Raw genomic sequence first — 25,649 nt, 5'->3', positions numbered from 1 at the left:
TTTGAAAAAGCTCTGAAATTTCTTTTGTGTCTTTAAAATTTCCAGAATTTTACCGTTTCTGGTTACGGGTTCTGATATTTGTGAAGATACTGTAAGCAAGTTCAAAGAGCACAGGGTAAGGTATTTCTGCTAATACGGTCAGTGTTGATAGAGTAGAAAAAGTAAACGTTTAAATTGGATTTGGCTACTCACTGAAATAACTGTGAAAATTCACAACTCGGAGCTGTTGCCTCAGGTTTTCTGTAGTCTTGTTCTCTTCAGTTTAGGTTATGTTTGTAATATTTGTTTTTTAGCTATGTACATAAGAAACTTCATTTTAAAACAGAAGACTCTCGGCTCTGGAGCATAATTTTGTTTAAAAAAAGGGCAATTCTGGTGTACTTTTTGTGTCTCTGAAATTGTGAAGTAAAGAAAGCTTGTAAGCAGATATTTTCACATGGGACAGTAAGGTATTTTGAATACCCTGGGGGTGATCTGTTGCCAGAGTTAGAACAGTAAAATGATTTGTGTGGTGTTCTTAACTGGTGTAAATCCCTGTAGCTCTGCAAAACTGGAAATGCAGCCATTTGTGCTAGCACAGGAACTGGCTTTTTTGTGTTTCTGCATTGGATGGCTCAAATAAGCTAAATGTCACAGACTGTCCTTACGTTTTGTAGGCATGTTGTAACCACGTAGGAGTACATGCTCCTATTCCAAATATTTTTCCTATCCAAGAGCCCTATTCAAATTGATTGTGGGTTTTGCCATTAACTTCTGTGGAAAGTAGGGCAATAAAAAAAGACTACGGACAGAGATGAAAGTGGTGATAAAAAACCAGAACAATGGTAGGCTTTCATTCCTGAGTTTTTTATCAGATCTCTTTTGTGATTTCCTCCTTTTTCGTCTTTGTTTCTTTCTGTCTTTCTGTTGGGTGCATGCTTTGACTATTAAAGTGGATGAAATGCTACCTGAGCTAAGAAGAAACGGTGAAGAAAATCAGATTACAGATGTGCAACGTGATTCACAAAATCCCCGTTTCCTATCCCCTGTACTAAACTACTCTTCTGTGCTAGCCCATCACAGGACTTGGGGTTTGTGGGTGCAACGCGTCTGCTCAGAGTCTGAATTTCATGTAAGAATTCATTGAAAGAGTATTTGATTACTGACAGCTCTGATGGCTTTTTGTGCCTATTTAAGTTGAATTGTGAAGTATTAAGTATCAGCTACTAAGTAGCGGGGTATGACAATGATATAATTTTTCCTTATGTGAAAATGAATTATCTTAATTGAATAGACAGGTTTGTGAAAACTGTTCAGCCAAATATTAGGAATTAGTCTCTGTTAACTTTAAAAGCTGTGGTGAAGGAGATAGAATAAAATAAATAAGGTGGTTTAGGATCTGCTTTGCTCTTCACACAAGAGATCAAACCTGGAATTTCGTTTGGAAATTTATATCTGGGGCTGGCAGGTAACGCTCCTTTCCCCGGTGTCATCGTCCAAGTGAAGTGACGTAATGACTCCAAAGATGAAAATTGTTTAGTAAGTAATCAGGGAAACAACTTCTCTCCCAACTCAAAATTAGTCCTTTCAAAGTAAAGGTCATTCGTGGAGGGAGTGAGAAACTCATGGATTATTCTGCATTCCAGCAGAAATTCTGAAATTCAGTACAATAAGAATAAGGTGGTGGCCTGGCAAGCAGGAGCAGAGAATTACTTCTGTGCTCCCTACCCATTGGGAGCAGGGGTGCTTTGGGGAGGAGGGCCTTGCTCTTAACTCAGCTTTGAACACATAATTTCATTCACATACTGAACATAGTTAGCGCCCAAAGTAATTCTGGCCTTACTGTCCTTTGTGATAGCCTGCATGTAATTAAGGAGGGCGTGTGAGCCTAAAATTGCTTGCTGCTCCTAAAAACGCATACAGCTGAATCCTTGCATTTCTTTCAGAGGAGAAAAAACAAAGGGGATGGTGACCACTCATGCTTGTGACTTTTGATGTGGAGTCTTAAGGTCGTGATGGCAGGGAGAGCCCACGTTGACACAAAAGACCTTGTACACTTGCTGCTGGAACGGGGTATCCCGGGCTGAGAGCCTCTTTTGTTGAAAGAGAACTACTGTAGCCAAACTAATATTAACCAGTCTCGTAGCCGTGCTGAATGCCCCACTGTTTCACTCAGAAAGAAGCTTAAAGAGAAAGGCCCTTCAGTTTTTGAGGGGAATAGTACAGTTCAGCAGGCACGCAGGCAGTCACTGTGGCATAGTATAGGGGCCACGCTCATGGCTTTTCAAAGGTCTTGTGAAAGAGCTGGCATTACCAGGCGGCCTTTTCATGAGATAGCTGGAAATGCTGATAATTCCATGTTCAGTCAAGTTTAGTTTGTTCATGAAAATAATGAGCTGGAACTCTTGAAAACACAGGCCCAGTTACACATACACGACAAACTCACACTGGACGGGGTGGGGTCAGTTTTCTGTTTGTTGTGTGATCGGTAGAATGCGCAATCCTGCACTGTTTTTAGTAAAACTGTATTAAGGTTGTTGGAGGAGGCAGGAGGTCATAAATACGTTTTCTCATTTGCCGCTATCAAGTACTTCCTATGTTAGCAAACAGGAAAAGTATCACCTCAAATGTCATTGCACAGGAATCATATTTGTTGTCCCTTGCAGAAACTGCAAATATATCTGCCGTGGATATTGCGAAAATGGCCAGGCATGTGTTTCTGAGGATTGTTTTTAGTTTGGGGGTTACTTTCTTTAAGTTTCCTTGTCTGTTTTAGTTCTGTCGGAACTGAGTTTTCAGGCAGAAGAGCTGGAGAATTGCATACCAAAGAGGCAGTGAAGAAAGTATGGTGGCAAGGTACAAAAATTAACCGTATTACCACAGCACTCTAAGCACAAGCAAGGAGTGGCCTTATGCCTGCAAAGATTAAACAAAACAACGTGTTGTTACAAGGAGATTTAAGAGTTTATCTGAACAAAATAAATGCTGGCTGCTCAGATTTTTCTTGGAAAAAAACCTCTAGGCTTTAATAAAGATATCTAAATTTAACTTAATGGCTTGGCAAACTCTTCAGAAAATCAGCCAATATCAGCAGAGCCCTCTTCTCAGATAATCTAAACCAAGGCAGCCCTGTTAAAGGCAATGAAATTGCACTGTGGTGCAGCGCTGAGGGACTCGCTTGTGGAATTTTGTCTCTCAAATTCAGGCCTGCTCCTGCATTCTTCTCAAGTAACAACTCCTCTTTGGTTTCAGCTTCTCCACACTGACGCTGTATGTTGGGTTCAGTCTTCCCCTTCCAGAAAACCCCAAAGTCCAGTTCTTTGTGTTCATTTTGTCCAGGCAGTGTTTCCAGTGTTTGAAAATATGATCTGATTATGATTTGGTTCCAGGAAAAATGAAAGTGAAAACATGACTGTCTCACCTATAGTCAACTAACTTTGGTTTGCTTTGGGTAATAATTAATTCTGCATCTAGTTTAGTGTCTTTCCATGGTTATTTCCAGGGAAACTAGACTTGCTCTGGTAGTGCAACGGCCATTTTTTTCAGGGTGTGTTCCTCTTTTCAGCTTTTCCGAATTGTCTGGCAATATAATGAAAGAGACTGCTCTGAAACTGCGGATGTGACTGTACTTTGATTGCAATTTAACATGAGTAACAGCCGATTATGGAATGGCAATTAAGTAAGGCTCTGAATAAATAGGGGAGGTGTCTAGAAGCATCAGATGTTGGTTGCATTCTGAACTTCTGACCTTTCTGTTATTCTGATGCATGGGGAGTTCAATAATTTGGGTTAACCCTGCCTTTAAACGCTAAGTGCTTTGAGTGGTTTAACTAAAAATAATTCCTTGGCATGGCAGTGCCTGCACCCACAGCGCAGGTGGGTGCACCCGCTCTCACCCGCTGTGCCCAGGGGGCTGTGCTGTGCCCCTGCGCGTGGGGGCTGGAGGTGCTGACAAAAGCCATGGGGTACGTGTTGGTTCTTCCTTTAAGTGGATGAAGTCTAATTGGATCGAGGCTCTAATCTTGAGCCCAGAAGAGAAGGAAAGGGCATCGGGAACTAGTACAACTATGGCTGCAGAACTGTATGTGCTTTCTCAGAGGTGAATTGCACCCCATCCCCTCCTTCTGTCTTCACAGGCTGTGTTCGCCCTGGAGGCTGCGAGTTGCGTTTCATCCTCATGCTCTCACCTGGTAACAGGAAGGTGTGTTTCATGTGACAAGGAAGTCGTTTTAGAAAATTGGTGATGCCCCCTAGACAATTGCCTGACTGTTCCCTAAGTGATGTCCTGGCCACTGCCACTTCTACAGGTGCACTGTTAATCCAGCAGCCTGTAATAGCAGATTATGTGCTGGCTGCACCTGGACATGATTGTTCATAGCTGTTGCCTAAGTCATTACGGAAGGAGTTCACAGAGCAAGACATGGAAGTTATGGCATGTCTTTTCCATACGTCTGCCACTGCTCACATATTATTAAATCCTTCTCTCTCTCTCCCCTGAAATAAATATCTTAATAACGATGCCTGATAGGGTATATTATCAAATCCCCATTACAGAAATCCTTATTTCCTGGAACATTTGCTCTTAACAGGCAAGTTGCTCTGATGTTTGCCAGCTCATTGATGCTAATGATGCTCTGTGCCACTTGAAAGATGCTTATGTATCCTCTGCGCCTGGGGCCGGCCGTGTTCCAGCCAGTTCCTCACTGCAGATACTTTTTTTTTCTAAATAAAAGCAGATGCAAGTTGTGCTGGAGAACAGACAACACTTAAGGACACCTAATATGTAAAATCTTTAGCTGTCCAGCATGTCCTGGCAGCAGTGTCATCCGCAGAGATGTAGCGTAGTTCTGCACTGGCTCGAGGAGAGCTGCAGTCTCTTGGCAGGGTACGGCAGGGCTGAGACCAGCACCTGCCAGTTGCAGCAGGGCAGAATAAATCAGCAGCTGAGGAGGGACGTTTCCCCCCCCTTCTTTTTCCTTAATAAATAAAGTGACCGGACAAGGTGGTGTGATCTCCGCAGTACCCACTTCAGTGGGCTGGGTATGGGGCTGTCCTTTACCCTCTCCTCCCGTCTCCATGAGCATGGTTGACCCCAGCCAGTTCCTTGCAGTTTTCAAGTGTAAGTTTTTGAACTACACAATGCCAGGACACCTTTTGTTTTCTGCGTTACATAAATCAGCCCTCCCTTCTGGTTTAGCTCCGGTTGTCAAGTTTAAAAGCATTTCCCTGGCACTAGCTGCAGGTCACTGTGGTCTTCATATTCAGAAGTGTGTTCATGGAGCTTTTTCTTATGCATAAATGTGTTGTGTATTTGAGTTAGGCTGAAATGTGACCGTAAGCTTGGAGACCTGAAAATCAGTGAGTTGTCATGTCTCAGGCTTTGGGAACACACAAATAAGGCACACACAGCCAGTGTAAGATACCATAAATGCATTTTCATGCCCGTATACACGTGTGTCTGTGTGATTTGGCTATGAAGGGGTGTAAGATGAGTATAAGCACGCAAATAATCTTAGTTCAAAGAGCCTGTTCACATATATAAGGCAAACGTGCAATTCCTGAATTATTTTTAATGACATTAATATTACGTTAACAGACAATTGGGAGCATTAATCAGACAATTAGGTTTCAGAAGTTCTTGTGCTCTGCGTTTCCTTTATTACTTGCTATATTTCATAGACTATTCTTTTTTTTAAAAAAACAAAACAGCACCACTGTTTCACATTTTGAGGGAGGGGAAAGCCCAGAATACAGAGCCCATGTACGATGTGATTAAGGAGGCATCAGTAAAATGACTTTGCTCAGGAGGTGCTTCTTACACTGATTATGCTGAGCTGATGACGTTTGGCACTTAATTTTCTCAGTGTGCTAAAAATTAAAGTAAGTAAGTGAAGGTAAATTACTGGGCGCTCTCATGGATAGCTTCGACAGAAGCCGCACCTTTGTACCCATGCAGAGCTTTTCAGTTTGTGTAGTCAATGCATTGCACAATCCGTACGACTCACAAGTCCGCTTTTAAGACTAGAAAAACAAGTGATGTTTCTGGATGAAGATACACATTTAAGGTGTTAAGAGTATAATTTTACCCAGCAAATTCCTTCAAATTTGCGTCACTTTTAAATCTCAGAGAGATCTTTGAGAGTTTCAAACAAAGGTTCTTTTTTTTTCTGGTACTGCTTTGAAGGTTATTACGTGGGCAGGAAGTACTGTGCTGGAAAGGTATCTTTTTCCCCCGACTCTTGCATAATTCCAGAGGCTAAAATGATTTTGCTTAAGCATGCCACATTGTCCCACAGAGCAGATCAGTAAATGACCTTTGGGTTGGAATCAAACAAAGCAGCAGGAAAAGTCCCAAGAAATAAGGTATGGCGTGGAAAGAAAGATTTTTTTTTTTTTTTTTTTTTTTAATTACCACGTGGATTTCTTACAAAAGAACTTTAATAATATGCAGAGTGACTGATTGGAATGTATGTGTTAAAGTTTACATTGTGGGTCAGTTTTCTGGAGCTTTTCATAAGCAAGTAACAGGTGAAGGCATCAGTTCTGCCAGTCTCAAAAGACGACTACTCCAGGACTTCAGCTGGAGCTCTGCATGATGGGTTTGCAGATTAGAGCCAGAGAAGATTAGGGATTTTTCCTCTAATACTTCTTATTAGCAGTTTGTTTCAAATCTCATTAAAATTCATTCATTTTTAAAAGTCCTTTCTTAGAAATAACTGCATGTTACAATTACCACGGTTCCTTCAGTTTCGCAAATAATTTTTATTGTAAATTTTACTGTAAATTTTATTGTATTTTTATTGCTGTTACTCATTCAGGTTTCAGCTTTGATTTAGCATAGATCTCGGGCTTGCCGAGCCATGGCCTGCCTTACCTGTGGTGTTACTGCTTTTATTTGGCAACTTGTCAGTACCGCATAGTGTGTCTGACCATACAATATAGCATGCAATTAACAAGGGAAAATTACTGTATGACCATGAAACTGGATGAACTAAGCACATTGTTCAGCAAGGCGATGAAATCAGCTGTTATTAATCCCTGATCAGTGCAGTGGTTGTTTAAATACATTTTCTTCCATTTAAAATATATCTGTGATAATGAAAATTGTAATTAGTTATAATGATAATATCTCTTAGCACCAAGATTTAATATTTTGAAAGGATTAAATGCATTCATCATAGATTTATTTATTTTCTGTTAATGCTTTTTTTTGTCATTAAAGGCAAATTAGATTTAAACACAAAACCAACAAAGGTATGGCATTTCTTTCATCTGTTCTTTCTGATTGGAGTAAGTTTTTAGAGAAGCACGCTCAAAACATACCACAGCTTTGACTCTTCTCTCTGTGTAATGTCTCAACTTGTGCCTTAGATGAAAGAAAAGACCTAGATCTCTCCGAAATCCCTCAGTGGATACCAGTGTTTTGGTTTTCTGGACTATTTCTGTTTAAGGTAGCTAAAATTCATAGAATCACAGAGTACTTTAGGTTGGAAGAGACACCAGGAGTTTATGTGGTCCAACACACCTGCTCAGAGCAGGGTCAACTTCAATGTTAGATCAGGTTGCTTAGGGACCTGGCCAGTGGGATCTGAATATCCCCACAGCATCTGGGGGATCTAGCGTCTGAACACCCTCATGGTGAGGGCTTTCTTCTTGATATCCCATCAGAATTTCCCTTGCACGGATACATCCAGCCTTGCACCACCAGCAGCTCTCCTTCCTCCGAGGTGGTGCATGCCGCTGCAAGCTTCTCTCTGCAGCGCCTGGGTTTGCTCTGTAGACGACAGGTTTCAGCATCCATTTTTCTGTCTTTACAGTGAATGTTGAGTCCTGATGCCTATCCCTTACTGACTCATCTCTGCTTAACAGTTACGATTTCATATTTCCAAATACCTAAATAAGGAGGATCCCAGTCTGGTCATATAGTTGGGTTGTAGAAATAGCAGATTGCTAGTAGACTTGTGCAAGGACTGTTGCATTACCTGCAGCTGCTGAGAAAAGGGAGGAGTGCTGAAAGGAAAACAGAACAACAAAAATCATTAAAGAAAAACCAAACCAAATAAAACACAACCTCATTCTTTCCTACCCTTGTTTTTCCTCCTATAGACAAGTGGAAATCCACTGTAAAAACTTTCTCATTCTGCTGGGTTTGCTGAACATGGGAAGAAATAAGATGGATCTTATATAGTGGAGTACCTGGCATGGTCTCTGGCTGTGCCAAGCCTTGCTCTCATCCTTGCTAACACTGCTAATCAGACAGTTGTTTCGGCAAGTATGGAAAATCACAGCGCTCTCCCCCCCTCCAAAAACCCCTGGCACTTCCCTACATTATGCTAATGTTTTTTAAAGGAAACTGCAAAGACCCCACGAGATTGTGTGTACTTGAAATAGTGCAGTGACCTCAGGTTTTCATTGTTCTTCTGTTGGAATTTCAGTGTCCTGGGTCAGGCCGATGCTTTTTCCATGCTCCTTTTCATTAAGTGATTTGTCTGTTACGCAAAGGGAAAAAATGGCAACAAGCGTAAACCACTAACATCAAATCAGCCAGAAGGGATTTGTGTCCTTTTATGTTAAATGCTGACAACACTGAGGTATTTTTCATGCTGTTTTTAAAAGGAGGTCCATTTGAGCTCTGTGCTGCTGCACAGTCCTTAGGCTATAAAGTTATTCCTTTATTCAACTGTACTTTTGCTGTAAAAATGGTTTTGTAACTTCTTCCTCCATCTACAGTTTGGGAGACCAGACCTGGGTCCTCTTGAACGCTTCTCTTGTAAGGGACTCACGAATGTGAGCAGTTATATTTAAACCAGGGCAGACTTTGGTGTTTAAAGCTGAAGATGGGTGTAGGTGTTTACAAGAGCAGCACCCAGAAGTGTTAAACCATTTTAATCATCCACTAGCAAGGTTGCATTTCTGTAGCTGCTTTGCATTTCATACAGAAAAACAAGAAGTCAGCTGGTATCCTAGAGTACCAGGAAAAAAAAAAAGCTGAATGGTTAATATTTATGAAATGGGCGGTGGCACAGCGTTTTCTATTGCAGGGAGCTGGTCATGATGCGGGACACATTTACAGAATTTTGTGTTCCAGTTTTCCTGAAGTTAAACAAGCAGTTCACATAGCCTGCACCAATGTTGGGAGAGCCAAGCACATGTTGTCTCTAAATCTGATTAAATATGTCATCTTTGTTTTCTGAATTTAAAAAAAAAAAAAAAAAATTAAAAAAAAATAGGCTGAGTTCTTCCACCAATTTAATCTGTTAAACCCAGATGACTTTTATGTTTCATTTATTTCCTGCGGGAGACTTTACATCAACTTTTTGCAGATGAACATAATCATTCTTCTACGTAAATCTGAAGCTGGCTTTCAGGAGGTTTATTTTGGTATTGCTGACACCAGAATGCCATAAACTCTGGATAAAAATAAAGACAATGAAGGGACCTGCCCTTCCACACCATGTAATGCTTGGCTGGCTACCGGACATTGTTCTGAGCATCATTTTATTGTGTGAATGAGGTTTAGTGACATCAAAGAGAGAAAGCAGCAGAATTGTTTTTTCCACATGCTGCATTATGTAGCTTTCCCTTTTTTCTTTTCAGAGCATTTTCAGCAGTGAAAGTAGTCACATGCTGTAATGTTTAGTAGAGAAGAGTAGATATTTAATAGGATTTAAAAGCCGGCTGGTGCTTCCTAGTAAAAGAGAATGGATTGCTGAACACAACCCTGACTTCTGAACAATGGTCTCTGCATAGCAGAGTCGGGAAAGCAGCAAGGATTTTGCTGCTAATGAAAATCACCAGCATGAACAAAATCACCTTGTTGCTTTGTCATCTTTCACATTTGCATTTGTTCTTGCCTAAGTCGTGTTAGAGCATGTAAAAGCTTTGGCGTAATCTCACCATTTTTGATAGGGAAGTCACTCCACAGATTACTTTGTGCCATAAAATAACCATAACAAATACATCCTGCTTACATCAGAACCATCAGCTGCAGTCATTCCTCCATCTTAAACTCTCCGCAAGAGTGAAGTAAAAATGAAGGAGATGTTTCTAAGCATTGGACCCACATGTGTCATTTTCTCTGTATCAGATGTAAGTTTGACATCCTGCAGGTTTCGTTCAAGGTTGTTACTTGCCTCTGCACTTCCGTCATCTGCATTAAACTCAATTTTTCCCATTTTCATCAACTCCTGTTTTCAGTCCTGACCCATTATCTGCAGCTGGAGGAAAGCAGCATCCGCCGTTCAGTTTTATTGCCTTACTACTAAAAGGGAGATAATAGTAGGACACTTGAATGTTAAGAGAAACTAATTTTATTTCTTTTTCTCTACAGACACCTAATAGTCCTCCTCCTGACTGGGTGATCCTTCCTCCTTCCATCATTTTCTTCCCTATTGGTCAATTCCATTATATTCTAATTTAGAGTCTCTGTGCCTGACTGCATGATTATGCATTGTTCTCTCTGGGCTTCTTATTGCCACACATACTAATATAGCGTGTACTGGGACTGTGTGAAAAAGCCATCGTTTTGTGAGTGTCTATCCAAGCAGATGTTTCTCTCGTCAGCTGATGCGGTACAGATACACAGAGGTGCTTTTTTCCCTTCTGGGTTATTTTTAGTGTAGCATCAGTTGACTGATGAGCGTTGCCACGCAGCCCCACAGGCAGTCTGTCCCACGGAGGGTCCCAGCCGAGGGTCTCGCCCTGCTCAGCTGTCAGGAGCACACAAAACCCAGCCTCAGCCTCCCTCCCTGGAACGGATCACAGGCCAGGGCTGCTGGTAGTCCCTTCCTCCGAGCATGCAGCCCTTGGTTTGGACAAGAAATTTAAGGACCAGGAGCCACCGGTGTTGTTCTTTTCTCAACACGCCGCTGGGGTGATGAGCGAAGGAGCTCTGTCTTGGTCCTGGCAGATCCACTGAGGCCTGCATACCGGCCTCAGGGACAGGTATGGTGGAGTTACTTTGTGCAAGCCTGTGCTCCAGCCTGCCCAAAACAACAGAGTTTAGACCTGTATCAGAATGATTTCATGTTCTGTATCAGTCTTCTGTTACTATAACAAATGGTGAAGATTATCGCGGTGCATGTGTTCATGTTGTTTCCTGATAAAATTTTGATTGATCACCACATTCTGGTCCCAGTTGCTGATCTGCCATTCTCTTGGGCATCTTTCTCAATTAAAAATTTTCCAAGCACGGCTGGAATTTATGAAACTGTCATTATTAGTGGCTGCTTAACTCCGTATCTCTGCATCTATGAGAAAACATACAGTGATATCCTGTGCCCTGAAAGTCTACAGTAACAGGAATGTCCTCCTGTGAAAGGGAAGCTCTGTTTTCTTTGTGCGTGGTTAACCTAGGTTATGATCTGGGGAATTCTGGGAGGCTGTGGATATTGGATATCAGTGAAAGTAGTACGCCTGGAGCAACACTCAGCTGATCTCTGAGTCAGTGTGTTTAGCAATCCTTTGCGTAGGTTGCACCCTGGCTGCGTTTGTTGCTATAATGAAAAATAATAATTTTAAGCTGAAAGAGTGACTTTCAGTATGGAAATCAAAATAGTTGTAAACCTGCAGGAGACAGAGCTTTTAGAATTAAGGATTAAAACACATCCTTAATTTGCCTTGCTTTTGAGGTATTACAGGGATCCACAAACGTTGATGATGCAAAGAGCAAGCTGCCTGCCGGCTGGGCTCGGCAGGGAGGATTTCGCTGCCTCTGACGGCTGGGCTGTCCCGGGGCGGCCGCACACACACCGAGTGCCTGGCAGCGGCCCTAGACACTCGGTGCTCCTTTCAGCTTCCCTTTTGTGCTCCAATTTCTCTTGTTTTCTTCAGTAACATTTCAGCTCCTTTGAGAGTACCCCCTTCACTGTTTATCTGATGGGGTGCAGAGGCCTTTGCCGTCCAGGGGCTGGCAGGAGCACTCGTGCGCTGAAAGTCATTTTACCTGTGCTGGGCTGGCAGCCGTGTGCGCCAAACGTTATTTGCCATTCAGTTTGAAATGCATTCAAGGTCAGTTTGTTGAAAATGTGGTTTGACCGGTATGGAAGGGAGCAGGTTGTCTTCAAGTTGTTTTTAGACAGCAGGCGGCCGCACAGGTAACCTTTGCCACGGGAGGAGTAGGTGCCGCGGTCATGCGAGGGGACTGGGGCTGATAACGCTTTCTGGCGTGTGGGAGCAGCAAAAGGGTCATGGGGGCCCACGTTTCTCTCAGCTGGCTCCTGCGGCCATGCATTTTCCAGGGCATTTATTAAGACAAATTTTCCATTATCCTGGCACAGCCCTATTGAGTTCACTCAGTGGAGCTGAGCGTGTGACAGGGGGAGGATGGTGTATGCGACCCTCCTCCTGCCGTCCCGCACTGGAGGTTCGGCGACCGACGCTCTGATCTTTCAGAGAGTCGGCTGCATTTTTGTCAGGAGTTTTTCTCATCAAATTAGTAGAGGAAGAAGTGACTCTCCTCAAGCAGGGAAGAGCGTCCAGCCCTGGCTTATGCGAATTTCAGTGTACGTACTCCAGTTTATTTACTAAACTCCTAAACAAAGTCAGTCCTTGATTTATCATGATCGCAGAGCTGGGGTTTGCAAGCTGCTGTATGCTAGTAGTATTGCGTGAGGGTTTCCGCATAAAGGAAATTTCCTTCCCAGTGTTGCTTCAAGATAAGTTGGATTCTCTATTATCAATACTGCTGCTAGAGCAGCTTCCGTTTTCCTGCTTTGAATGGTTTGCATGTTGCGCATTTCTCTTTACCCTTGGGAAACAAATGTTTTCACAAGCTGTAGGACACTTGGAGCTCCACCCATATCCTCTAGTTTTAGTTAATCTTCAAAATCTAAAACTGCGTTTTTGAAAGCATGAAGGACGTTTGTCAAAACGATGACATGAGATTCATAAACAGGGCTTCAGGGGCCATTGCCGATGTTAAATCCCTGGTGTCATCACTCATGGATGCACCTCGCCTCTTAGTGTGTAGGTTTTTACACAGCACTAGACCTTAAAAGAGTCATAGTTCTGTGCTTAGCCAAATTGTCAGAGCTGTATGTATGTTTCTTTCTCCGAAATATATAACTGAAATTCATTGGTTTTAATTCTGTGCATGTTTTAACCTGAAACCCCAGAGCAGAAAAATAGTTTATCAGTTTGAAAGTGCTGGTAAAAGCGTTGCAAAAACCTGCAGTCGTTGTGAAACACCATGTAGAAATAATCAGGAGAGGTTTTAACATGACCAACCCCAGCCACGCAACTTACAAAACGGACTTGTTTTGCTTTCCCACGTTGTGGGATCGCAAGAGGAGATAAGCGATGTGATGTTAAGAACGGCTCCCTTCTGGTGTTTCAATCGCTAATGGTGTCAGCGGGGAGTTAGAGAGCTGCGCTCCGCCTGTGCCAAGTGCATGATAAAGAGTGGCCTTCCTGGGTGACCGGCCCATTAGGAGACTGAAAGAGCTGCTGTGTCTCTCTGGTGGCGTTTTTCTGAGATAAGTTGCCGGCTGTCCCCAAAAGCTGGCAGTGAGCAGGTGGAGGCCTGGCTCTTGCGCGGTGCTGCAGGGTTTTCCCACGGGTCTGGAGGCTGCATGCAGGCAGACAGGGATCTCGCTGCTTTTGGCTGTTCTTGCTGTGAATCAGAGGAAAGGAGGAGAGGCGAGAAGAAAACGAAAAGCTGTTTAGAGTGTACAGCGATGAAGTTACTCAGGCGCACGTCAAGAGCTGACAGTAAGCTCGGCATGTGGAGTTAGCGCTGAAACCATCGCAGCTGTGGTCTCAGTAGAGATTTTCGCGCTATTTTTATCTGGTGGGGGTGAGCAGGGAGGAGGACGGTGCCACAGAGGATGGGTGGGGATCAGGTGAGAGGAGCGAAGACAAGAGCGAGCGCGGGGCGGGTGTGGAGGTGAGAAGCCAGAAAAACCAACTGAGCCCTCCAGTCTCTCACCGTAAACAGGAAAGCGAGGACCGCAGAGAGTGAGGTGGAGGAAATGGGAAGGCAGAGGGGGAGAGGCAGAAACTGCGTTTCAACTAGACTAAAGAAAACAGGCATAACAGCACCAAGCATCAGCTCCCAAAGCACAGAGGGCCTCCAGCTAGACGGGGAGAGCCTGTCGACTCCCTAACTGATAATTTGGTGTGCTTAAGGATGCTGAGGCAACACAGAAGAGGAGTCACCAGAACTTTTTTCCCTGAATCCCCCACTTCCTGAAGAATGCACTTTCGTGTCCTGTTTTAGAGCCACAAATCACACTGGGGTGGGAAGCCTTTCTGGGCGAGTGACCCCTGGGCCATGTTGGTGCCATCTGCAGGAGGGACCCTTCTTCCCTGTCCTGAAAGGGCTGCCTGGAGCTGGCTGATCTGTTGACTTCCTTTGACTTGCTTTCAACAACAGAAGATCCTAAGCTGGTGTCAATTGATACAACAGCACCAAAGTTTTCACAACCTGACTTGGCATGTCACTGTATTTCCCACATCATGTCTTTAATCTGTTCAGAATTAGCCTCTGACTCTTCATCTTCTTTAGTAAAACCACATGGATGTTCTTTTCCTACCCCGTTATTTTTATTGTTATCACAAATTGGGAGGATTGTTGATAACCATAACTTTTGACCAAAGATTTTTTTAGTGGGTGGCTTCATGATGATGTTTGATAGCTTTTTTTTGTTTTACGTGATATTTTCTGTATCCAGCTCTATTTTTAGGATCCTTCACATCCGTATTTCTCTTCAGAATGAATGTAACCACAGGGATCTCTGAATGTTGTGCTTCTGTACAGGGACTACAGTGATTAAATAAACAAACTTGCTGAGCTGTTTTGGGGCTTGTTCAAGCTGGTGAAGGGAGATGTGGTAATTGCTCTTGGAATTTTCCTTAAAAAGCACCAACTATTGCAAGTTTTTTCTTCTGTGACTCATTTCAAAATAATAGTTCAATTAAAAGCATGGATTACTAGACAAGCAGATATGCAGATACCGCATTCCCAGAAACTTGCTATGAATAGTTCATAAAATATATTTAAGGCTAGCAGACGCTAGATTTAAATCACTACTTGGATAGACAACTAATTCCGCTAGTCAGATAACGTTGGGTTTTTTTCTCCTTTGGTCCAGGATTGAACAATTTTTTTTACACAGCTTGTAACTGGGACGAATTGCAATGTGGTTAGGAGACGCTGCAGCTTTTGGCTGCAAGGGAAGTATTTATTTTTCTAGTATTGCCTTGCTGGGGTGCAGGGTTTGGGCTTTCCAACAAACTGGCCGTTCTCCCGTTTGCATATTGGTGACGCGCAGAGCGGCCCCGTGCAGCTGAAGACTGTGATGCTCTGTCAGTAAAGGGCGCGGGGGGCAGCCGGGGGGGGCACGTGCTGCCCCGCCAGAGAAGCTGCAGTTGGCTCCTCTTGGTGCGCGGGAAAGCAAGCCACAGTTACCGCTAATTTCCTGGTGGCTTCCTCTGTTTTAGCGATCCTCTGCTTCGTACAGCGTGAGGACAAACAAGAGTAATGCAAACTGTCAGTTCCTTGAAAGCATGTCGCTGGTTTATCACAAAACCCACCTTTTACATCTTTCCAAGCCCCATTTTTTAATTTCACACCTTATAGGTGGGTAAAAGCTGTTACAAATGGGACGGTTTCGGTGCATTAGCTTTGGTTACGCCCTGCCACGTGATCGGGTAGCAGCAATAAATTCATAAATACATGGGAGGAACCGAAATCTTAGGGTGGGGTTTATGTAGTTGGGCAAACCGCCACTGAAGTGCTGGTCCGCTCTCCCACTTCTTATCAGATTCCTCCTCCTCACCACCGTTCTACTATATGATTTTTCTTACTGTCTTTTTTTTTTTACTTGTTTTCCAGCTTTGTAGCCTCTGTAGCCTCAGCTGCTTTGTCATTCCTTGTCACTGAGATCAGGCTTTTGCTGCTGTCCCAAGGTCCTGCAGGTGTGGAGGCTGTAACTGGTTATGACTGTTCGGGGGTCAGGCCCCCACCAGACTGCGCTGCCAGGAGCGGGGCATGTCCTTCCTTTTGAAGGACAGCATCCACTGAAACCCTGGGTAGTCAGATATAAACTCCGCGTTGATCTGCACCATCATTAATGTTTTCTGTGTTTCAGCGAACGTACTTGGAGTTTTCAGAGCTGGGCGTGTTACATTTTGGGTTAGGATTTGCCAGTCTTCATGTCCTGTTTCTGAATGTGCCGACAACTTGAAGAGACCAAGGGGAGGTTTAGATGCTCAGCTGCTCGGGAAAGCAGACTGCTTTCATTCGTACGTCTAATTATGGACTTCGGAGTCCAAGTTTGAGCACCTGTGTTCTGACAAATTGGTCTGTAGTAGTTCCCAGTTCAGTGAAATGACTTTTTGCTAACAAGAAAGGGCTTCATCCAAAGCCCTTGGCAAAAGAATTTGACCACAAAGATGTACAATATTTTCTGTCTCAGAGTTCTCGGCTTGGCAGATGGCTGTGTAGGAGTTTCTGAATTAATGTGGACTGTAGCGAGCCTGTGCATTAAGAGAGCTCTCATAGCCAATGTCCTCATGTATAAACGCTTGTGAAAGATTCTGGGAAGGGCAGGTGGAAAGAACCTGTTTCTCTATGGCTTTAAATAAATCCAAGTCTACCTCAGACATGTAGTTATGGAAAAGTTCCTCTTGACATTGTGTAAATACAGTTACAAATGTTGAATCTACAAAGAAATACTGTAACAGGAAGGGAAAAAAGTAAATGGGCAGCTTTGGTCTCTGATCTCTTTTGTACCTGTCTTAATCCAAAGGGACTTCTGGTATTTCAGGAGATCTGTTGTAGATTTGTGTGTGCATTCGAGAGCAGAAGTTGGCCTGTTCTTCCAGCGGTGGAAGATAACTCTTGATCAAGTTACTGGGCAGTTTGGTTAGTCTAAAGGGGCTTTTACGTTGTAGCTCTACAACAGACCTCTTTACACCTTGAGAAAGCTGTTTATCTGAGCAGCAAGTAAGTCTGCAATATATAGTTCAGATTTATTCCATAGATAGTAACTCAGTACAATTCCCACTGACATTAGAAAATGTCATAAAATAGGAAGAAAGGTGGATTTTCAGTGGGAAGTCCCAATTTCTTCAGTGATTCTGCTAAGAAGACGAGCTGTACCTTTAATATTAGACATATTTCAATATCACATTTTCACGTAGGTACATGAGCTGTGATTTATTTTGAGTAACATTGTGTTATTTTCCTAACAGATGAGCGCGAGGCAGTTCAGAAGAAGACTTTCACAAAGTGGGTTAATTCCCACTTGGCACGCGTATCATGCAGAATTACAGACCTGTACACTGACCTTCGCGATGGAAGGATGCTCATCAAACTTCTGGAAGTTCTTTCAGGAGAGAGACTTGTAAGTGTTCATTAATATTCGTTGTGGGGGTTTTGTTTTGGTTTGGGGTCTTTTTTTGGTGAATCCTTGGCTCAATTGAAGTACGGCAAAACTGAATACTGAGGGTTCAGCAAATGTCTTTTTATGTATTAAAGAAAAAAAAAAGGTCCATTGCTTCAGCTGGATACAGACACCATTAAAATATCTTCCTGTCGGTTTCAGTGGGAATCAAAGAAACTCTCCTTCAAAGGTTCCTTGCTGGTGAGATGCTGAGTGCTTCCAGCTGCATACGCCCTGCTCCTGAATCTGAGAGGCGCAGAGCACTAAATGTTCTCCAGCCCCTTAGACTGTCTTGGTAATGGTGAGTTAGATGTGCTGAGGAACGTTCCCGGGCACTGTGGCCAGTTGGCCTGATTCTGTGCTAGTAAACACAGTCGCTGTGTGCAGGCTGCCTGCCAGTCCAAGGACTGGAACCTCCCTTCTCCCTTTCCTGGAGTGTGCTGGGGGGGGTCGTGGAGGACAGCTGGTTGGAGAGGGCCAAGTCCGTCCTGGGAAGCATTGCAGCAGTTTTAGCCACGGTGTTCGTTGCATCCCACTGCTCACAAATGCTCCTGGGTGTGCTTGATTCTACTAGGATAGATAAGGCTTGGATTTTCTTGGTTAGGGGAATATCTAAAATTAATTTAAATTAACGGGGCAAATTCTTTCTTCGGGTATGCTGAGAGATATGCCCCCTTGATACCAGCACAAGGGAATGGTGAGTGAGAAAATAAATCCTTGTAGTGAAAAATGCTGCTGATTACCAGGAAAACTGGATGTCAAGAAATGGCTGGGTATCAGTTTTTCCTTCAGTTCCTTAAGGGACGGCTATGCTCTTAATTACCTAATTTAAAGTAATCTTTTCAAAGAAATACGGGTCTTTAGCTAAGACCTAAGGCTGCATGAGGATGCGACTGTGTAATCGCTTGTCATCAAGCACTCCTATTAATGGAAGCTCCATGGCTTAAGACTCTGGTTAATGAATTGAACATATGGCCCATAGTGTAGTGTCTGTACAGCGAAGCAAGAGAGGAAGCTTTTTAAATGCATCTCTGAGGGTAAGGAAACTGATATGCATAGGAGTAAGCGCGAGTAGGATGTGGATGGAGACAACTAATCTCAATGTTTGTCAACTACGGTTTGCTCAAAACATGTTTCTGTCTATGCCAAATCACTTAACGTCAGTGAGGTATTAGATTTGACGTGTTCACTCAGGTAGCAGATGTTATTCATGCAGGAATAACTGAGACCAACGTGCTCCATTATTTGAGGATTCAGACAGCAACTGTGCCGCCTCTGTTCAAATCTTCGTTTCTGCCTGCCAAGATTTGGCTTTCTGTATCAAATAGCAGTGGTGAATCTCCGACCAGTCATGTGACTCTTCTTGCGTGATTCATTTACATTTTTCACTCCAGGTCTTAAAAAGTGCGAACAGAGCTTACGCGGCTGTTTGAGTGGGAGGGGGCAGGAGCCACCCGATGAGGCTCCTGGATCTGCACTTGCATCATTGTTTGCGTATTGCATTGGCAGCCGCCTGCACCGCCACAAATTCTTTTTGTAGCTTCATTATCTCAGGATGGAGGACAGCAGTCTCTGTTTGAACAGTACATTCCACCACACCTTCCTCTGCAAACAAGAATACAGATAACACAATGCACTAAACCTTGAGACAATTACACACACCAAAAATATTCCAGGAGGATCGGCACGTAGCATCCGCTTCCTGATGTTCTCCAGCCTTTTGGAATTCCGTTTAGCTGGTGTTGGTTAGAGTCTGACTTCTCCATGTCACCCAAGCAGAAATCTAAAGGCAGTACCTTATGCAGAAAGCTTAAAATCAAGACAAGAAACATCAACTGGTAAGAAAGCAATAAACTAATGCAGAAACTAGCCTAGATGATTATTTTAATATGGTGTGTTTACTGATGCAGTGGAACAAGCAGGAATTGTTTTCTCACTTTTGAACCTGGGATTCAGATTCTGGAGCTGGAGCCATATGCCTGGGGAGCAGAGCTGGGGATTTAGGATACTAATCAAGGAAGCGGGACTGCTCTTTGCCCTGTGTAGGACCTACAGCCTTTTTTGCACAAACCCTGCATTTTTCAAAAGCTGTTGTGATTTTTGGTGATGAAAACCCAGAGTCCTTGAAGGTGTGTTGGAGAAACTCAAAATAAGAGCATCCAATAAGGGCAACATCTGCATCTCCCTGTCTTTGCTCAGCTTGATTCCTCATCCTAGTGTTTAGTCCGGAGCTTACTATGTAAGGTCCACTGTACAGCACAGTATTTGGAAAGAGATTGATAGCATGCAACAGTCTCACTGAGCAAAGCGGAAAAGAATCCAGCCAGTATGAAAAGACAGTTGTAATTTTGTTTGCACACACTGTTAACCAGCTTCTCCCAACAGAAAAATAAAGCTGAGAATTGTTTTCAATATAAAATTCAGCATTTAGCTCAGTTTCTTCCGTAACTAGATAATGGATTAGTAAATTCCTTACAATTCCTGGGTGCTCAAAGGTCAAACCATTTAAGCAGATTCTCTGTAGTGAGTTCTGTCATGTTTCCTGTTGGAAAAGGGACGATTTTTGATGTAAACCAGATTTTCCTGATAATGTGCGTGTGAAGATTCCTGAGTTTAGTTAAATACAATAAATGATGCGTTCAGTGTGCTTTCTTTCCCTCTGGTTAATATCTGGATCTGTGTTAGCCCAGTAAAGGTGAGTTATATCTCACTATGTCTCATCTTGGGGCTGTGCAAGAGAGTGTGGCAAGCACAGCCACACCTTGTACAAACCGGACACGGATGCCTCTTCCTCTTTTTGTTGCCAGAACAACGGGTTAAACTGCGTGGCCTGCTGGTGTGGAGGCACAGAAGAATGAAACCTTCTGTCTTCTTGGAGTGCCCGACGTTTTTTTGGTTGGGTGGCACCGTCATTCTCGTCCTCGCAGAAATTTGAAGTGCCTTCTTGGACCGTTAATAAATCATAGTTAGAACAGCCCTAGGTGACACTGCTAATAACCTGTTACGGCCCCATTAGGAAATTTCTAAGCTAGAAAATGCACCTAGGGCTGGAGCACTAGAAAAATGCGTCAGCCTGCTCCTGCTCTGCAGGGAGCAGTGTCCTCTTCAGGTTTACTGTGCGTGCTCTGCTGCTTCGTGTACAGTCATTGTGTTTGTGGGAGAGAAATTCATGCCAATAACCTGAAGGTTATGTTTCCTGGATTCTTAATTGGAGAGTATGTCATCGCAGAGAGTGTGTGTGGGAGCAGGCGGTCTCAGGAACTAAATAAAACATCTATCGTGAATGGTATTAATTCTGTCACCTTGGTGCTGGAGCTTCTGAGGGCAGAAAAAGTGCTTTTGAAACCGTATTCTGCTCAGCAACTTGAGGCATTGGAGGCAGTGCAGGTACTGCTTAGGTAAGTGAGAAGGGCTGTGTTGAGGCGGAGGGGACGGAGTCAGGTCTGCCGCTGCTGCTTAGAAATGGCCACAGTCACGGTCATTCCCGTATTTTGGGAACATCATCATAAGAGCGAGCGCACCTTGTGTAGCTGCTTTCTGGCTCTCAGGTGTGGCGGTGGGACGGAGCGAGTCATGGGCCAGGCAGCTCCTGGGCGCAGCCTGGCCTCCGCCTTCCCCTGCAGCCAGGCGCTGCCTCTCCTGCCTTCCTGCCTGTATTTCGCAAGATTAAATTAAGCCTGTGGTCCAGTTTACCACACTCCTGGGGGACTGATGGTACCAGCAGAAGGATGGATCTCGGATTGTCCCCGCTGATAGCGAGGGATCTCCGGTTGGTCTCAGCCAAGTGTGTCACAGCAGTCTTGCTCCCACTCATGCTATGGCTCCTCGCCCTATACTGGCAGCATTTGGGGTGTATGGTATGTGCACAGGGTGTACATGCAATTTGTGCCGCTTCGGAGGGACTTTTACACCCAAAAGCAGTGGCGGGTTCTTGGAAATTTACAGCCTTGCTGGGAGTTGTGGGTTGGCTTTCTCTGGGTGGTTACCCAGCCTCTGGAGAGCAGTGGTGCTGACTGAAAGCTGAAGTGAAACCAATAACTTCAGGGGTTTACGTGCCCTGAAGGACATCTTTCTAGCAAGTGTTTCATCTTTATGACACGCTGTTATACAGGCTGCTGTTTCTAGGCACTGTAATACGACTCTGGCTGAAACTCTTCCATTTGAATGCAGTCCGAGGTGAGGATTGTGCCGGAGCTATTTCCATGGTCAGTTAATTACATTCACTGCAGAAGACAACAAAATTATGTCAATTAGTAGTTTGGCTGAGTACCTTTGGTGACATCTCAGTGAGCAGTGAACAGGTTATTAGGCTGTAATCCTTATCTGTAGAAGAAAGTTGCTTTAATTTTATTGAGTTTCACAGCAGACTTCTACACGCTGTTAATATATTCATGGCTTTTTTCGTTTGCACTGGGCCTTCATACAATTGTGTTACATTGGTGTGGCTGACTTTATTATTGTTTTTACTTTCTTTTTCTACGAATAAATTGTTTGGAATAAATCTCTTCTGTTATTTTCATCCTATTTAACCTACTTCAGCTGACCGATAAAAAGCAATGACATTTCTATCTGGAGGAATTTTATTGAGTAATTTACCATCCAAATCTGAGCCGCCTTTTTGGAGAGTGTGCGTCTATTTACAGATATTCTCTGGAGCATTTATTACCAACTCCCACTATTGCATATGTATGCCAGATATCGGTTTGTTTCGTATCTTTATCTTTGCAGAATCTTCTTTTTAAGTGTGGAAGAACTTCTACTGGAGAAAAAAAATAATCTTGGGAAAATGTAACAGGTGTGGCGTGAACCGAACAATAATTTATCTTCCAGCTGGTGAATGAATATAGTAGACAGAAAAAATGAAGGAAGTCAGCAGGCAAAATACTTGAAGGGCAAACGAAACTGGGTCTCAGTGCGTGTGGCTCAGGTCTAGGATGTTGTCCATCACAGGTTGGACACATGCTAGCATTATGCTTGTGTAAATGTGCTGTAAGATGCGAGGAGCGGTTTTGTCCATTGAATTTGAAGAACAGATGCGTACAGTATTGGTGGCTAGGAGTGGGCGATGTGGTGACTCACCTGCCTGGACTGAAGAGTTAGCAAGCACTTTTTTTTTGTTTTCCTTCTGTCTACAGTAATGCATGTTTTTCTTCTCCCTTTCACCTTCTAGCCTAAACCAACTAAGGGAAGGATGCGCATCCATTGCCTGGAGAATGTTGATAAAGCCCTCCAATTCCTGAAAGAGCAAAGAGTGCATCTAGAAAACATGGGATCTCATGATATTGTGGATGGGAATCACAGACTGACGCTTGGCCTTATTTGGACTATTATCCTGAGATTCCAGGTAAAGATGTATACATACACAGATATACACGCATCTGAGTTTTCCATACTTCTTTGAAATATACTTTGTGCTTTTTACGAGTGGAGTGGTCCCAGGTCCTCCCAGATGATGGAAGTGAAAAGTGCTCAGCATCTGGCAGGACGTGCTCCAGAGCTAAGGGGAGAGGATAAATGGTGCTTCGTGTTGCTGCTGATCTGTAGTGGCAGCTAATGGGAGTCTCCTGTGTGGAGAGTAATACCGTTTTATTTTTAAATTACTAATAGATATGACGCTCAAGTCATAGACCTGTACGCTCTTGTAGACGTAGGAGGAAATGCTGTCCTCAGCTGCTTTCACCTCTGTGGTGATTATCATTAACCTGGCTGATTTTGCACTGAAGTAGATTAAGGGTGTCCACAGGAATTGTTTTAGTGTCCCAGCTAAAGGCTGAGATTTCTTGTTTTCCAGCAAGTTGCGCGTTGGTCTTTGTCCTCAGTTAAAAAAGGCTGGAAAGTTCTTTTGCAGAAAGGAGAATAAATTTATTTAATAAATATATAATTTATAATAAATAATACGGGAATAAATATTTAATAAATTTTAACATTCCCCTAATTTTGGTGTTGCTCAGTGTTTTCCGAATAGGAAAGTGTCTGCCTAACTTTCAGTGACAGCAGTGGAACTTCACTGATGTTACAATACTCTTTTTTAAAAAGTAGTGAACTATATCCATAGAATGAGATATATTTGTCCATATGAAGTAAAAACTGGATTTCTTTTTTTTTTTTTTTTTCCCCCCTCTTTTTAAAAATTAAATTGCAGCCTAGAATCTGGAACATATAGTTGTGATGATGCTAAAGGCAAACGCTATTTTCTCCAAGGTTGAGGTCCCACAGTGTGTTTGGTCCCGTAAAGCTCCTGGTTAGCTTTTGCCCGTGGATCCCCTGGTGAGGACCTCTACCTGCGGCACCCCCTTGGCTCCTGGATGTGCTCAGCAGCCTGTGGGAGGCACCTTGCAGGGTGACACCATAATGCTGTAGAGGGCAGGGTTTGCCTCCACAGTTGGACATACAGCTTCTCGTGAAGCTTAAACTGCTTCGTCAATGGACTAAACAAAGAGCAATCCTACAGTAAAATAAGGGCAGATGGAGCTTTCTTCTGACATGAATGCTCTTAAATGAGGAAGAACATTCACCTACTTGCACTCTGCCTGTCATCATAGATTTCCTTTGTTAATTTTATTCTGAAATAACTTCTTTCATCTTTTCAAAAAAGCAAAAAATGTGTTTTCTCAGAGAAATATTTAAAACGTCTGCGTTAATTTCAGATCCAAGATATCAGTGTTGAAACCGAGGACAACAAGGAGAAGAAGTCTGCTAAAGATGCTTTGCTTTTGTGGTGCCAGATGAAGACAGCTGGGTGAGCGTGGATTAAGTGATTATCTCTAAAGCTCTTACAGCATTTTGAGTTTTCATTGAAATAATTTTAAATGGGCAAACACATATCTCTCCTTAAGTGGATTCAACCAAGAGAAGTGAATTGATGTTTACACGTCAGAAAATTCTGAACTTGTTATATTAGTGCTGTGTGGTAAACACACCAATCTGATAATCTATGAATATACAGTAATATGCTGACTCTTTTCCACCCTCTTGTGAAGACATAGTGATGCTTCAGATGTTTGCCACCAACGTTTCCCTCTTTGTATATATATGGGAATATTTCCAAAATGTCTTTCTCTGACAGTAACCTTCTTGCATAATTAAATATCCATTTGTAGAGATTCAGTATGTTTCCCCCACGAAACGTGGATGTCCTTGTGATGACTTGGGGCACTTCAGCATTATTCTAGTGGTACTCCATCTTCCCCTTCCAAGAACTTTTATGAAAGTGGTTTGTTAGCAGACTGAAATTTTTGGAGACTTGCAAAATACCCAGATCACCGAACAAAATAATTTTGCATCTCTGTACCCATGGGGCACAAAGGTGGCTGTCGTATGTGCTTTGTTTAAAAGTGAGACGGTGACTAAGGTCAGTCCTTGAAGATGCCCTGGGATACCAGACAATTTCAAGGAAACTTAATGTATTGCTGCTCCCATGGCACTTGCAGCCGTCAGAAGAGGTTTTACTCCTCTCTGTTGCTCCAGCTGTTCCTGCTCTTCTCTTGAACTTTATATTTTGAGTAGTAATTCTTTGCCAGCAGCTAAATCAGGAGCAGGCCTTAGACTTTCAGGGATTTGAAACCTCACAGGCTGCAGGTTGGACAGCAAGTTACAAAATAGTAACTTCAAGTGATTAATTGGAAGTTCATTCAGAGCCTTTCTCTGGAATGCGTATCAATTCTGCAGGGTTTACAAGAGTAAATGAGACGCACTTACCTCTCGTGTCAGTCTCTGATCAGAACGCAGTCATGGTGATAGATTGTCCATTGTGGGGTGGTTATATCCCACCTTTAGGTTTACAATAAATGTGTCGCTCCCGCAACCAGCTTTCAGTGACAGAGTGTGGAGAGCTGCAGCAGGGGTGCTATATTGATTGTGCTCTCTTTGGTTTTTTTGTTCTTTCAGTTACCCCAATGTCAACATTCACAACTTTACCACAAGCTGGAGGGACGGGATGGCTTTCAATGCACTAATACATAAGCACAGGTACGTATGGGTAAATGTCTTTATGGATTTTGAAAGCTTCGACTGCTGCAGTGTGCACTGGGCTTTGTTGTTAACCTTGCAGCTTGATTTTAAGATCTGTGGAGTGGAGGAAGTTGAAGAATTGCTGGGAGTTTTACAGCAACTTGCTTTGCTTTAGAGCTTTACAGCTCTTGTGGTCACTGTGAGCTCATCTGGGCAACAGCTTCTCACATCACAAGTCAAAACAGGTTGTGTTTGGTTTCAACAGAGTAAGTTATACACATGATGACCAGGTTGAAAGAAAAGGTTTTGTGCCTTATTGAGTAACCAATGATA

At 43.2% G+C, this 25,649-nt stretch overlaps 1 protein-coding gene across 8 annotated transcripts in view; it reads left to right on the top strand.

The window, feature by feature from the left end:
• SPTBN1 (spectrin beta, non-erythrocytic 1) overlaps nt 1-25,649 on the top strand; it is a 139,585-nt gene that overhangs the window by 64,939 nt on the left and 48,997 nt on the right. For all 8 annotated transcript variants that reach the window (XM_074578624.1, XM_074578625.1, XM_074578619.1 and 5 more), the window contains 4 exons: nt 17,176-17,327; nt 22,537-22,710; nt 24,014-24,105; nt 25,254-25,334. In XM_074578624.1, coding sequence (XP_074434725.1) covers nt 17,176-17,327; nt 22,537-22,710; nt 24,014-24,105; nt 25,254-25,334 — 499 coding nt within the window. The remainder of the gene's footprint in view (nt 1-17,175; nt 17,328-22,536; nt 22,711-24,013; nt 24,106-25,253; nt 25,335-25,649) is intronic.

This window comes from Larus michahellis, chromosome 3, assembly GCF_964199755.1.
Source record: "Larus michahellis chromosome 3, bLarMic1.1, whole genome shotgun sequence".
NCBI classification, from domain to species: Eukaryota; Metazoa; Chordata; class Aves; order Charadriiformes; family Laridae; genus Larus; species Larus michahellis.
This window is presented reverse-complemented; position numbering and strand designations above follow the sequence as displayed.